The 16324-nt window shown below is 35.4% G+C and overlaps 1 protein-coding gene across 2 annotated transcripts; it reads left to right on the top strand.

Annotated features, from left to right (window-relative positions):
* Positions 1-555: 555 nt before the first annotated feature.
* Positions 556-15828, top strand: LOC131143696 (probable inactive dual specificity protein phosphatase-like At4g18593). 2 transcript variants are annotated; one of them, XM_058091943.1, is made up of 4 exons: positions 556-811; positions 1066-1106; positions 15015-15289; positions 15397-15828. In XM_058091943.1, exons 3-4 carry the CDS (start codon positions 15055-15057, stop codon positions 15549-15551), a joined length of 390 nt encoding a protein of 129 aa, XP_057947926.1. In that variant the 5' UTR covers positions 556-811; positions 1066-1106; positions 15015-15054; the 3' UTR covers positions 15552-15828. The 2 variants fall into 2 exon arrangements, with proteins under 2 accessions (XP_057947926.1, XP_057947927.1); XM_058091944.1 differs by having other exon boundaries at positions 557-811; positions 15032-15289.
* Positions 15829-16324: the final 496 nt, after the last annotated feature.

Raw genomic sequence — 16324 nt, 5'->3', positions numbered from 1 at the left:
ACAATAACTTCTTATATAAAGATCTAACATGCATATAATGTCCAATCATCCAATAAAATAACAATACTATAATTATCAAAACAACTGTTCCTAAAGTTAAGACATGATTTTGAAACTAGCAAGCTTAGGAAATTGAATATTCAAATCATCTCACAAGGAGTCTTTAAGGAAGAAAACGCTAAGTTGCAAAAAATCAATCAAGCATGTCTTAGAAAGACGTGCCTCCACCAATCAAGACTAATTAACTAGTTTTAAAAATAAATTTTGTATAACAATCGAACTTTATGCTCAATGCAAAAATTAACTTTCAACACTTCTCTTCCTTTATTTTTATTTTATTTTATTTTATTTTATTATTTGTATTAGTTGAGTCCCACTTACATGTGCAGGACCAACCAAATAAAATTTAAAGACTTAAATTTTGAATATATGTGAATTTGAAATTATTTTACACTATTATGTTTGAAAAAAATGAATTTGTTTTGAAGTTGGATGAATTTTAACATAATTTTTTTTATTATATTTTATTTAAATTCACATAAATTTTAAAATAAGTCGGCGTAGCGGTGAGGACTGGACTAAGGGTATGGCCATGGTAACTCGTCGGAAGAGTGAAGTGGTACTCCACGACTCATATTATTTTCACAAACCCTAAACCAGCTACACACTCTGATTGCAGAAGCATCACCGGCCGCAGCCAAAAGCCGTCCGGCGAACCCATAGACGGTTAAACCCTCACCGTCTCAAAGTGATCTCTCTCTCTCTCTCGGTCATGGCTCACGGGCTCAAGACTCGAGGCACGGACTAGTCAGTGAGTCACGGCAGCTCACTGAGTGTCAATGCTCACTTTTTTTCACTTCTTTATTATTCTATTCCTTTGATTTTTGATTTCTTTAATTTTTGACTGCTTTGGCCTTTGATGTAGTGCTCATTGAAGACATTAGACATATATAATATTTCGGGTTAATTTTACCCAATGTGATTCAGTGCTTTCTTTGCTTTGATTTGCTTTTCCCCCAAGTCCACAGCTTTGAGTTTCTTTTGCATTTTTTTTTTCTTTTTCAGAATTGAAGATTCATAAAGAAAGGCTGCAGATTTATCTTGAGGTATTTCTTTCAAATCTTTAATTTGTGCTATATTTTAGTTTTATTATTCTGTGAATAATTCTTTAGTCTGCGACTGTACATGGTCTCTTTTTTTTTCAACTTTTTATATTGTAAAGTGTGTAATCAACGGACTCTGTAAACTTGGATTTAATGATGAGTGCATTGATGTTCTCTCTTTAGATAAATTTGAAAAAAAAAAAAAAAAAGTTTCTATATCACTTCTAAAAGGTGTAGAAAAACATTAACATCATGTTTGGTTACCAGATGAAATGGGAGTAGGAAAGGAGTTGAATGAAAATTTGAATGGGAAGCATGGCAAAATCAAGCTATAAATATGATTCCATTCCACTCGATTCCATTCCCTTTGTACCAAACATGTAGTAAGTGTTTGGGATGAATTTGATATATTACCTTCTGTAGAGGCTGATGGAAAAGAAAAAGCAACATGCGAAAGATTTGGTAAAAAATATATTGCTAATAGCACAACCCATGGAACTGCAAATTTGAAACATCAGATTTGTAGTTGTATACAAATATAGAGTTTTTCATGGAGTATGTAAGTGCGCTTGACTAATGATCGTTGGACTTCTCTGACTACACATGGGTACAAGGCTACTAGCGTACTACAATTCATTTGTGGATGATAGCTAGGCGTTGCATGGTAGGGTAAGTAATTTTTCTCATTGCCACCTCAACATTCAAGAGTCAAGACAAACTTTATCAAATAAAACATTCTATGTGATGGAGGAATGGGGTAATGAGGAAAAAGAAAGTGCAAAAAACACTGACATCTCTTGAGGTTTCGCAAAAAAGCATTGGCCTCTTTTGAGGTTTCAAAACTCCTACAAACCTCTTCTAAAATTTGCCCAAAAGACACAAACCTCCTATGAGATTTCAAAAATACCCAAACCTCCCTAATATTTGATTTTTGGGACACTTATACCTCTCCTTGGGTTTGTCTTTTTTCCAAATATAAGGGAAGGTCTGCATTTATTTGGCAAATCTTGTGAGAGGTCTAGGAATTTTTAAAACCTTTGGGGAGGTCTGCATCTCTTTCCCAAACCTCAAGTTAGTCCCTGGAAGTTTTGAAACCTCAAGAGTAGTCTGTCTCGTTTTGCAAAACCTTAGGGGAGATTAATGTCTTTTACCCATAGAAAAATTCTCTATCACATTAGATAATGCATTTGCAATTGATACTATGCAAGATACTTTATGAATTGGCTTACTTAAAACTTAGATGGAATTGTACGAGTTTAAGAAAGAGGAGGTAGCTTCAAGCTTGACCATTTTATTGAGATAGCAGATTTCAGCCACTGAATTGCTATGCTTGGACAAAATAGTCTAACTATTTTGACTTAGTGACAAAGAACGGCCAATATAGATTTTTAGATGTTTATTTTGTAGCTAGGACTTTTTTTTAGGTTGGGGTGTTTCTTAGTATTTTAGAAGTTCAGTTAATTTTGGTTATTTTGTGTTTTTAAGTATTTTGGGCTTATTTTGTAAGTCCTTGTTTTATTGGGGTTTTTATGTAAATATTTGTTAGTAGTTCTGGTATTAGTGCTAGACATACAAGTTATTGTACAGTTATTGTTTGAATCAGATTGCAGTTTTCCTCTCTCTCTCTCTCTCTCTCTCTCGTAGACTCCTGCTGATCTTTTCCTTCTTCTCTCATCTCTCTTTCAATTCTGCTTCTCTTCTTTTGTCTGTTCTGTCTTCCTGCTGCTGCTGCTGCTGTTGCTTTTCTTCTTCTTCTTCTTACAACACCTCCTTCACCATTACAAACAGACACCCCCGAAACCCTTTCCCCTCAATAAATTGGGTTTTTTTCTTGAGATTATGAAGCTGAATTGAGGAAAATTCAATAGCTATTGCAAGTTAGCAAATCAACATTGGCAAAAAGTTGAAAGGGACAAAAATTGTCTATGGAGAACCACTTGTTACCGCATGGTTTGAAATGAAATAGATTTTAAGAGAAAAATATGCCCCCCATTCTTATAGGGAGTAATTATTGGACCAACTGTGTAGTATTAGGTAACTTTCTTCTAGTGTCACCGATTATTACCTTAAATTCAGGGACCTCATTTATTGGTGTGCTCTTAGTAAGGAATCTAGAATTGTAATTTTGTTCAAGAAAGGGTTGAGGGATGAAATCAAAAGGTATATAAACGTTCGAAAATGTTTCACTAGTCTATCTGCGGCTTACCATATCAGTTTGGAAGTTGATAGATTTCTCCAACTATCAGCCCATAACACAACTTCCTATTTTAAAGAATTTCATTAGTCTAGATCAATTTCTCCATGGTCACGAGGTATTCCTAGATCCCCTCAAGATGTTCTAGAGAAAACTCAAATTGTTGAGGATAAACAATCAAATATTAGAAGTGTCCATGCAAATTGTTGCCTAATTGAGTATCATGACTACATAAATGTTTTGCATATTACTGGTGCACAATGTTTTGATTCTTCTGTGGACACAAGTCATGAATCTTCGCAAAATGAGGTTGTAGACTTGTCTTTAATGACCCTAAGCACTGTTGGAACCTCTCGGCTAGAGATGGACCTTGACTTGTCACCAAACTTGGTTGTTGAGACTTGCAATGAACATCAAGATGAGTTGACAACTGATAGGATAGATATGTTTGTCAATGACCTTTCTCTTCAAACCCCAATTTGTCATTTCTAACCCAAAGAGTGAGGAACAAGTAGTTGCTTCAGAGTTTGTTGGAAATTCTTTAATCATGGATTATATTGTTGATAATCTCTTGAGATTATTTCTCCTCAATCTAGTAAACTTGTGCCTCTATCCCTCGCATCTTCTCCATCCACATCTTCTTTAACCAAATTTAATGAACTATTGTCCATCATTTTGGAATATGGACCGGATGCATATTTGCTTGAGTTTCCAATAGATTTGGATATTAAATTTACTGGAAAGACCACCTGTGCTTCAGGGTGGGATAATATAAAAGAAAAAAAAAAGAAATACATTTGAAATAAGTTAAAAAATAAATCTAAATATTAAGACTAATGTTAACGATACAAAATTGCAATAATATATAATTATAGCATGAAACTTAAATGTAAATACAATCTTACTATTAGTAAATGTGTATAGGAAAAGTATATCTGGAATAGACAATTTCATTAAACAGTACCTTTAAAGCACATCTAGGACAAAAAATATTTAAGTATAATTTTTGTGTGTGTGTTTTAAGTGAGATTAATTGTCAATTAAATCATGACAAAAATAGATCAACCTAGCTTCCTCGGTCAACAGAGAACTTGGAATTTACAAAATTGCAACAATATATCATCTTAGCTTGGAACTAAACATTACGTTGAAACATATAGAATACAAGTAATATTTAAGTATAACTCTTTTGTATGCTTTTAGTGCGATTAATTTCCAATTAAATCACTTTAAAAATAGATCATCTTAGCTTCCTTGGTCAACCGACAATTTTAACAATAGGAAAGGATTATTTAAATAAGTAATCAAATCTGTTTAATCAAAGGGGAAAATTTTCACCATCAGTTGCTGAAGATTCCTGAAGGGAGGCCAGCAGTAGGATTCCCTTTTTCTGCTGTAGGTGCAATTGTCATGTATATATATATAAATGGGATGACAAGAAAAAGAAAAGAAAAAGGGAGAAGAAGATGGGTCAACTTGCATCAAACATTAAAGTGAGTGGTAGAAAAAAAAATTGTTTGTGCCACATGTTAGTTGCACATGAACTTGAAGGGTTCAAAGATCATGTCTATAGTTTTAGTGGAGAAATATTGTATTGTATTGTATATATTATATTGAATATTTTAAAAATAATTCCAATCATTTGTGCTAATTTTAATGTATAATAATATATGTAAACAGAAATGTAATACAGTATATATATTTCTATATTTTTTAATAATATAAATTGAAATTAATGCTACACTTTTAGTAGATGTAAATGTTAATTAATTATAAAGAAAGTAGGAACTAATAATTTAAATTAATTGTATAACGTGGAAGTATTGAAAAAGAAAATGATGGAAAGTTGTTGAGTTGGAATCTTTTTCAAAAAATTATTTAGTGGAATTTATTCATTTTGGGATTTTTTTAAAAATTTTGTCTAATAAGAAAAGAAAATATTTTTAAGAATAACAAATAAAATTAATGGGATCAATGTAGAGAGAGAGAGAGAAAGAGAAGAGATTTTAATACATAAATTTTTAAATTTCAGTAGGGCTCACACAGGGCCAAAGAGAGAAATTTTAAAAAAATTGAAAATGATTAAAAAAATTAATAGGGCCCATGTGGGGCCCTTTACCTATGCTGGAAGAGGAGGGTAAAATGTATGTATGTAAAAAAAGCTTGTGGGACCAGCTTGAGCCCCTCCATGTGGCAGAGAAAGCAAGAGAGAGGACAAAAGGTTGAAAGAAAAAGGAAAATTTTGGATGCAAAAACAAATCCAATGCCACGTGTCAACACTGGGTTGGCTGCTTTGGGTTCAGAAATCATATATATAGATTTCTTGTTTGGAGGACTTGTTTTACCTGAAGATATTTTAGCCTTCTATGCTACTCGTAGCTAGAGGATCTTCTAAATATTCTCAATGGTGATGGATGATTGATGCAGATTGTGTCCTTGTTGATGTACCTACATGTTCAATTTTATTTCTACTAATGAAGTCAAAGCTATTAAGCCATTTCAAAACTTGAGGCCAAGTTTTCTCTAATAATGGGAGTTTGATGAACCACCAATGGAGAACTTTACATGCTTATTTGGTAGCTAGGAATTTTATTTTGGGTTGGGATGTTTCTGGTTATTTTAGAAGTTCAGTTAATTTAGGTGATTTTGTGCATTTAAGTACTTTGGGGTTATCTTGTAATTCCTTGTTTTATTGTGGTTTTTATGTAAATATGTGTTAGTCGTAGTAGTGGTACAAGTGTTGGACATGTAAGCTATTGTACAATTATTGTTTGAATCCGATATTCTTCTTCTTCATCTTGCTCCATTGAACTGACTAATAGGACCCTTCGGGCATTGAACCAACATACTAGAACTACACTTAGAATGATCTAAGTTGGACAAAGAGGTACTTCGGACACTGAATTGACCTATCAAAGATAAAGGAATTCAACAAGTGAACACTCGATCAAAATGATCTAAGTTACAAAAAGAAAGATATCTTGGCAGTTGGAAATTGAAAAAAGGTAGTTTGGCCACCTACATGAGACCATTTTTACTGGAAATGTGGTGCGTTTAAAGCCTTAATATGGGTATGGGCACGGGTTATCCTACTTAAGAGTTAAGTAGTTCTCAGGGAGGGTAGGCTTAGTTGGTACAACCATTTCAGGTTAGTATGCTTGAATTATAATTACAACTTTTTTTTTTTTTCATAAAATTCAAAATTTTTATAAAATTTCACAAGAGAAATATAACTAGATATTATTCTTAATTGAATTATATAAATTATTATTGAACAACAATAATTAATGAAGAAATTAATTTATTTCTTTTAATATATAGTTATAAACTTGCTAGTTAATTTTTTAATAGCAGTATTATTCTTGTAAGTAAAACTATTTGTTGGACTCTTTAAATAAACAAGTTAATATAAAAAAAATCATAATTAGTAGTTGTACAATTTTCAAGGGTGGATGTTACTCATTCCTTTTCACTACCTATAAACAATAGGGGGGGAAGGGATGGATAAATTCATCGTTCACTCAAAATTCAAAACTCTCTCTCTCTCTCTCTCTCTCTCTCTCTCTCTCTCTCTCTCTCTCTCTCTCTCTCATGGAATACATCCACCATTGCAGTAGGATGTTGGAGCCCTCTTCTCATTGCTATAGGCTTCACAAAAAAAAAGCCCTATTTCCTCCCCATTGCGGGCTTTGCAGACTTTATTGTAGGGTTAACCATTCAAGGTTCAAGCACAACTTGGTTTGCAATTTTTCTTACAATTTGTTTTGACATTTCCAAATATTTTTCTTATGATTTTTAGATGACAATGGTTAACTAATGTGGGTTGCCAATTTTAGTGATTTGGATTTTGACCCTCATCGAATCCAAGATGCTATCTGCCCTCAAACTAGTAGATTCGATTCAGATCATGGTCCCAAGGGAGAAGGGGGGGGGGGGGGGAGAGGAAGTGACTTAGGTAACTATGCCCAAGACACAATATATTAGCCTTTGAATGACAAAGCAATTTAAATTGAAGATAAAGATAAGTTTATCATTGTTCCAACCTGCGCAAAGAAAAGGCAACCGAATCATTGTATTGACTTGCTTGTAAGACTAGAGGCTTGGCTGATCAATAGATTGAGTTGCTTGAAGGCAACTGAATCTTAACCACCATATCAACCTACTTTAAAGACAAGAGGCCTAAATATCCCAAAGCAAGGCCATTTTACTAACATACTATAAAGAATAAAACCTCTTAGTAAATCCAATTTGCGTGGAAAACAAGAGGCTTGAACGACTTGTAGTTTCACTAATTTGGCATATTGTGAAGACAAAGTGCTTAAAAGGCTAGTGGCTCAATGAATTTGACCTACTTGTATAAGTGGTGAAACAAAGAAAAGCTAATTTGTGAAAGCTAAAATGTGACATCTACTTGTATGGTGGTCTTGAAGAGTTCCACACTTAGATAGCAAAGCCACACAATGCATCAGCTGACTTGAGGATCTTTTGATCATGGAATGTCTCAGAAGACTAACCACTTGAAGGGTAGTTCCGCCTTTACACAAAATAAATCAAAATTCTGTCAGCATATTAACCTAGTTTGACTCAAGGAGAATTTACACTCGAGGCCTAGAGGAAAGAGAAGATTAAACTTGGTTTTGTGGATATAAGGAAAAAGGATAGATGTGAAGGGAAGGAGGGGAAGTCATTAAATTATGAGGGTTATTAGTTGGCATGCTAGGGTATTAGAGGATGGTGAGAAGAGAGTATTAAGTTTGGAGGTTTTGAATAGACATTCTTCTCATATTGTTTGGTAGTTAGCTTGTAGGTATACTTATTGTGTGGGATACTTGTTCCATTTCTAGCTTGATAGCTTAATTGGTTTCTTTTCCCCTTTTGTTTTGTTGTAAGTTAAATGTTGGGGTTAGTGGTGGTTTTTTTGTCTATGGTCCTCCTAAACCTACTTTTTAGACTCTTTGGTCCTATTTTTGAGTGAGTTATATACGGTGTATGGATTTTGTTTCCCTTTTGTTTCCCTAAGTGGATTGTAGTGGGTTATTTTAGTGTACTGTGATTGCTTAGGGAGAAATAAGAGTGTGGTAGGATTACCTCAAGTACACAGAGTTCCTATAGGTTTGTTAGAGAGTGGGTTGAGGGGTCTTTCTTTGGATAATTCTTGTTAGTGGGTGAAGAGTGGGCAGTTGCAAGTTGTCTAGGTATGTTTTTGTTTTGTGGTGAATGATAGGATGAATTTTCTAATCTTCCATAAGAAGTTTTGTCTAGACCAATGTTAGATCATTTCTCTATTTTATTAGAGTCTAGCAAGGTTAAATTAGGTCCTACCCTCTTCTGATTTGGAAACATGTGGCTTGATCATCATTTGTTTTACCATTTTGGTTAGGAATACCTAGAGCATGCATTTTGAGAGGGGTTGGCAGGGCTTTTGGTTCACTAAAAAACTCAAAGCATCTTAAAGAGGTTTCGAAAAGTGGAATATTGAAGTTTTGAGGGGTATATTATGGTTAACATGGATATGCAATTTAGGTGAGCTTGATTCTTTGGACATAAAAGAGGAAGAAGGGAGTCTTATGGATACTCAAGTGGCTAAGCAGGTTTTGTTGAAAAATGAATTATGAGGACGTGATTTTCAAGGATTTGGGGTTAGAGAGGGGCAATTGTTCAAAATTATTACATGGGTTGCCCAACATTACTTTAAGATGAAACTTGATTAGGGAATTGGAGCTCCTTTTTTTTTTTTTTTTTGAATGAAGGGTGAGATTATTTTTGATCCTCGTTTGATTGCTAATCAAGAGTATGGAATTTTCATTTTTCAAATTTTTTATACTGAGGATGCTTTTTTGTAGTCCTATGATTGAGGGTTTGGATTGGAATCCTATTTCCAAAGCCAAGGTGACGTGGATGGAGAAAGCCTTCTGAGGAGGAAGTGGGGGCTATTGTGTTTGAATGGAGAGGGACAAGGCTCCAGATTCGAAAATGGCTTTAATATGGTTCTCTTTGAGGATTGTTGGGATTTGATTAGGGTGGATTTTATGAGGACTTTTCATGATTTCTATTTGAAAGGGGGTTTGGGGAAAAAGTATTGATTCTACTTTCATCTTGTTGGTACTCGAGAAGAGTCAATCTATGAAGGTTGCTTATTTTTGACCTACTAGATTTATAACTAGTCTATACAAGATTAGTGCAAAGGTTCATGCGGTTAGGTTGAGTTTTGTGTTGGGAGGAACTATTTCTTAGGCCCAAAGTGCTATTGTAGGAGGGTTGGGAGATTGTGGATGGTATCCTTGTTCACTTTAGCAAATATGTAATGGAGGATGTTCCCATAGGATTATTTTTAAATTGGAGTTAAGAAGGCTTATGATTGACTTGGAGCTTTTTAGTTAAGATCTTTGCTAGACAAACCATTCACTTATTTAGGGGTTCCTTTGGGTGGTAACCCTATGTCTATAGGATTTTGGGATCTAGTGATGGTGAAGGTGTCTTCTAGATGGGTGGAGGCGTGTTTATTTTCTCAGTGTTATGGAGAATTTGGTTGGAACTGATGTGCGCATCTTTATGTGTAAAAGGTTGACATGTTCCTTGCTTGGGTTAGGATTCATTATATGACCTTGCAATGGTCTTTTGCAAATGGTTGTTTTAAAGGAAGCATTCTCTTCAGTTCAGATATGTAGCAGGCTTGGCAACCGCTGTTATCTTGATTGTATTTTTTCATTTGTTGTTATCTTTACTTTTCATAAGAGAACCTCTTATTCTCCCTTTTGTACATTTTTTTTTTCTTTTTAATGTTATGTTTGGTTCACGGATTGCCTATTCTTAGGAATAAAGGTAGTTAGGATAGAATAATTTGATAATTTGTATTAAAAATATGGTATTATCATAGAGCAATGACAATCTAATGAATCCATAACAAGGAATAGAGAAGGAATAACTATTCCCAAGTTCCACAATGGGATGCCTATTCCTTTCATCTTCCATTTTGGATGGAATGATAAGGAATAGGCAAGAATAACTATTACTTCTATTCCAAATATTCTCATTGTATTCCATCTTCCTCCTAGGAATAACTGTTATGCAGACCAAAGGTTAACTTAACGATGGAGAGGGGCTAGTTAGAGGAGTAAAAGTATGGCGAGAGGATGTGGTAGTTTCCTATTACAGTTTGTTGATGATACCATTTTCTTCCTTGATGATCATAGTCCCTCTTTTAGAAGAATTTTGGGTACTCTCCAAATCTTTGAGAGGGTATCTGGCCTCAAAATTAATATGGGGAAGGGTGGGTTAGCAGCTTTGAATGTACTTGACGAGCAAGTTAGGGAGTGGGCCATTGAAGTGAGGTGTGGCATTCTAGATTGACCTTGGACTTATTTAGGGTTTCCTTTAGGGGGAAACCTAGAGTAGTGGAGTTTTGGAATCCGATGGTGGAAAGGGTGATGAAGAGGCTAGATGGGTGGTAGGGGGCTCTCTTCTCTTTATGGGGAAGAATTACTTCAATTCAGGCTTGTTTTCCAAGTATCTCCTTTTACTTTTTTTTTCAAAAGCCTCCGATAGTGTTTGCTAGTAAACTTGAGAAAATCATGAGGGATTTTTTGTGATTTGTTGTGGGGGGTCATAGGGACCACTTAGTAAGATGGGATGTGGTTTGTAAGCTTAAAAATGGGGAAGGTTGGATTGGTTTGTGTCTAAAAACACTAACTTTTTAGCTAAATGGTTACGGCGCTTCCCTCCAGAAGAATCTTCCCTTTGGCATACAGCTAGAAGAAGTAAGTTTGGGTTGGATGAGAATGAGTGGGATACCAATAGTAATTTAAGATGTTCTTTGGGGCGTTCGTGGAGATCTACTTCTCATTTTTAAATTTGTGATGGGGAGGGGATCTTGTATCCGCTTCTGGAAAGACCCTTGGCTGGGAAATGTAGTTTTGTCAACTTCCTTCACTCATCTCTTTCAGATTTGAGTAGTCATTTGGTTTCTTGGACCTTTTAATGATAGAGAGATGGAGTTGTCGTCTTCTTTGCTAACTTTATTGAACGGTAGTAATCTTTCATCAGGGAGGGATGTTCGTACTTGGTCCGTTCTTTTTTGAGTTCTTGATCCGTTCTAATTCTTCATTTACGCTCTTTCCTATCATATGGAAGGCCAAGGCTCACTCAAAAATTAAGGCTTTCACATGGTTGAATCGTTGATTGTGCTTAAAATACTAACAACTGGTTGCAAATCAGAAGACCTTTGAAGGCTCTTTCTCCTGATGTTTCTGTGGTTTGTTTCAAGGACTCAGATAGCTTCTCATCTCCTTTTACACTGCAACTTTGCATGGAGGGTTTGGAATAAGCTGTTTGGTATTATGGGGGAGAGTTGGGTATGCCCTGTATCAGTGGTTGTCTTACTAGCCAATTCTTTTACAAGTTTTGGTAAAAGGAAGGATAAGGCAGTCTTATAGAGGTGTAATCTATTTGCAATTTTGTGAGGGATATGGATGGAATGTTTTGCATGGATGTTCTCTGGGAGAAAAATTAATGTGGCAGCTGGTCTGGTTGTCTGGGATAAGATCTGGTTTTTAGCATCATTGTGGTGTGTTGGATTTGGTTATTTTTTGGGAAAATAGTTTCCAGGAGATTGGAAGAATGTGCTGGCTTGTTGAGTTTTTTTTTTCCTGTAGGTTTTAGTTGTTTTTTCTGGTTTGTTCCAGATTTTCTTTGGGAGATATCTTATTCTTCCTGTTGTAAATTCTTATCCCATTAATATAACTTTCTTTTGTTGTCAAAAAAAAAAAAATGCAACAATTTCTCTTCTTTTTGTATTGTGTATTCATGTGTGTGTGTGGGTGTAGTGTGAGTGACAAGGTTAAAGCCTATAGTGCAGTAAGATATTTTGTAAAGCACAAATTTTTAATTTGGCAAAGTCCACAACCATATAAAATACTTGACACATGTGAGGCTCTGTCCTACCTTCAGGATGATCCATATTTTTATAATTGAAGTACTATAAAATTATATATCATTACTTGTAATCAAGATGTCATCTTTAGGACTGTAACTATACACACCCTAGGCCTTGGGGCCTGGCCTCCTTGAGAAGAAGCTATGCATCTGTATATGGCATGTATGATCTTTAGACCTGCTTTCAAATATGAAACTGTCTACTGTGGGTGCTTATTAGTCTTATTATGAGTCTTCACATACTACCGATCTTATGGTAGGTATAGGATCAGGACTCTACTGCATGGGTAGGGGCAAAACCAAAAGGATATTGATTAATAATGTGGATGTAGACCTTACAACTGCACTCCCATCTTTCGACAAGCACATGGGTTGCAGGTCTGCATGTTTAGACCTGGCACATATTCTGAAAAAAGGGCCTTATATTTCACTTAATTTTCTTCTCTACATGTGTACTTTTAATGAATTAGTGTATACACTCTCAATATATGGTTGTTATGAAATAATCAAATAAGTGCAAACAACCACTGATTTTTCTTGGATAAACACATGCATGTCCTCCCTTACCTTAAGCAAGGGGAATCATTTTTATGAGGTTTTCATGAACTTCCTTGGTGGATATTGAGAAAGGGGAAGGCCCATCCTCTTATGTTGCACCTCTTGTGGTTGCACCTTTTGTTGGATAAGTTCATAATATATTTTCAGATCAGCTAACTTTCTAATTAGAAGTAGAGAGACATCCACGTCAAAGTCAACAGCCATTGTGATTCATCGTAACCAACTGATACTTGGAATTGTTTCTGGTACCATGGCTGAAAACCTTCCACTATGAAGTTGAGAGTGGCAGTAAGATCAACTTCAGAATATTACCATGATGGGATCTAGCTATGCTGTTTCTTTATGTGTGAAATCCAACTTTGATTCTGAGTCACAATGATCATCATGGTTACACAGGGAGGTGCACACTCCCTACCTGGTGCATCAGTCTATTGACGCCAAAAAACAAAGCCTAGATCTTCATATCCAGAGTCTGTCACCTATCACCTGCAAACAAGAAAAAGGAAGCTTGGTAGACCCTCAGTGACCTCTAGGGCAACCCCTTTGATGCTCAAGTCAGCCATGATTTATCTGAACATTAAGCTTTTAGGATTTAGAATGGAGGTTAACTTCTCTTGGGGATTGGGGGGTTCAGTTAAAATATTTATATGATTTAGAAACCCAAGAATGGATGTCATACCAGCATTGCGAGCATTGACCGAACTGATTGATAATCAGTCGGTTCATTCTACTCACTGCACTTGCTACAAAATATTAAATTGAATTTTAACTCTGCAATTCACAGGGTGTAGGAGAATTATATGGATATTTGAGGCTAAATATATTTTTCTAGACTCTCTATCAATATTTGTAAAGTGTAACAGATGCCCTTTTGAGCCACATTCGCAAAATTTCTTGGTCGAATTGAAACTTTGTATGCTTGAAACGGTCTGTATATTCAGTACGATTTTCTTTTTATACTCTTATTGTTATTGAATGGTGATGTGGTCCAATAATGAGCCTACCTGTTTGTGGATCATTTGAAAATTGAAGTGTGAAGTGAACCACTTTAGAATAGATCAGCAAAAGAACAGTACTTACTGTGTTGAGAGTGCACTGCTCCACCGTATTTAAAATTCTCTGCTTCTTCTTTAAAGGAAACCATGCTGCAGCAAGCATCTACGCTTCTTTAGGATTTATTTTTCATGTCATATTTCAGTATAAATGAGTGGAGATAAAGTATATGGGAAAAAAAAAAGAAAATCTAATCTTTTGCGGTAAATTTTAAATGTGTCCGATTTTCTCCCCGGGACATTCATTAATGTGTGACAGCATTATATTTGTGCCTTGAGGCATTATCCTTTGTCTACTGGGAGACAACATTGGGAAGCATACCTGTTCTCTTGAGTAGAATATTTTGTCAAATCTGATCTCAAGATTTTGGTGGATTCCCAGTGAAGGGTTTGGGTTATAAATATTATCAATTTACTAGTACTAGAACAGTGTGTGTGAGAGAGAGGGAGAGTGTGTGTGACAGAGTGAGAGAAAGAGTGAATTGGATGTTATAGAACGTCTGAGCAACAGCTCCTCTTACTCGAGTTAAATTTGTTGAAATCTTCTCTAAATATTCTTTGTAGGTTAAAGAGTGATCACTTATCGAATTGTATTTTATCACTTGGTTGTCCCCATTTCTGAATATGCAAAATCTTATGTTGACAAAGTAATAGGACTTTTTGGCTTCTGATGTTCCATTCCATTATCATGCAAACCTCTTTAAAATTAAGTAAAATGTCTGGGAACCTGTTTGTTGACATATTTTAAATTTATTTTGGTTTTTTTTTTAATTCCTGCATTTTGAGTGCCTCTCCAATTTGAATCTTTCCCATGCCTGTATAAATAGAAAGAATGAGACGGAAGGAATTGGTTGCTCAGGTTCTTACATGCCCCTTGCATAATTTTTATTCTATTCCACTTCGAACATTACAATCTTGTGTTGCATTTGGTCCAAAATTCTTACAATTCCAAATCTAAGACTAGAACAACATGGTTCCAAACACATTCTCAGAGATTCTGAAGGTCAAAGGTGATAGTTAGGTTCTAACATTGAACATCTAATCGTAGAACACCAATTTGTTAACCATTGTTGCAGCCCAACTCTATTTTGTTAATAAATGATGTGTCTGGTCTTTTGTAAGGTAGTGAAGAATGCTTTAAATGGTCTGCTGATCTCTCTCTTTCTCACTCATCAGCAATACACTGTTTTTAGGCACATTCAATCAGCACTTGCAAATGGCAGAACCTAATGAGTCTGAATTGGGATCTGACACAAGACCCCAAGTCATATACCGCTGCAAGAAATGTCGACGAATTGTGGCTGCAAAGGAGAATGTTGTTCCCCATGAACGTGGAGCTGGAGAAACATGCTTTAAATGGAGAAAGAGAAGCAGTGGGCCCTCGGAAGCAGAAGAGGAACAACCTGAGTGTTCCTCCATATTTGTAGAGCCCATGAAGTGGATGCAAGCAGGTTTGTGTCAATACGCAAAAATGCCTTCTTTCATCTGCCCCTAACATTTTTTTTTTTTAAATAAAATTTCTAAAGTGCTAATTTGTCTTGGATCTTGAACTGGTTAGTTCAAGAAGGTTATGTTGAAGAGAAGCTTCAGTGCATAGGTTGCAAAGCCCGCCTGGGTTCCTTCAACTGGGCAGGAATGCAATGCAACTGTGGGGCTTGGGTTAATCCTGCATTTCAGCTTCACAAGAGCCGGCTTGATGAATGCCATATATGACGAGGGCCAGCCATTCTTGGTGTTGAAGGTGCTGCATGATACAAGCGGATGGAGTTCAGACCATTTGCCTCAACCAACGCTGGCAGTTTATATTGAGTTAGGCTGGATTCGTGTATGCATTGTAAATTTTTTAGGCAAAGAATATGCAGTTAGCTAGTGGTAAAATTTTATCTGTAACTGCCTTTGTATTGTTATTTTGTTCGGTTTTTTTTTTCATTGTTCTGACATAACAAGATGCAGTGGCATATATATAAATAAATATTGAATGTCTACAAAAGTGAGAGTAATGATATGTTTGGCTCACACGAATAGAATGGAATGAAATACCTATTCCAATATTTTATTTCCATTTCCATGTTTGATTATATTTTTTCAAAGTGAGAATACTCATTCTGATGAAGGAATGCACATAAAGTAGGAATTGCTCCAATTCCCTCCTAGCTCTCCTCGATACTCCCCTCATCCCTCTCTCTCTCTCTCTCTCTCTCTCTCTCCCTCTCTCGATTGTGCACTCCAGTCATCATTCCAAAGGTCGAAAGAGAATAGAAAGAAGATTAAGTAGACAATACAGTTGAAGGACCTGTTCTTGAATTTTGTGCTCGAACTTTTCATTTTCTTTGTTTCATTGTATTTTATCTTTAGTGAGAAGTCGTCAGAATTAATTTCTTTAAAAAAATTGTTAGATTTGTACATTTTAATGTATTTTTAATTGATGAGCATTCTATTTCATTATTAATTACTTGTACCAAAGATGAGAATGAAATGAAGAATGG

Source organism: Malania oleifera, chromosome 12 (assembly GCF_029873635.1).
Source record: "Malania oleifera isolate guangnan ecotype guangnan chromosome 12, ASM2987363v1, whole genome shotgun sequence".
NCBI classification, from domain to species: domain Eukaryota; kingdom Viridiplantae; phylum Streptophyta; class Magnoliopsida; order Santalales; family Ximeniaceae; genus Malania; species Malania oleifera.
The sequence above is the reverse complement of the archived record's forward strand: the minus strand, read 5'-3'. Positions and strand labels throughout refer to the sequence as shown.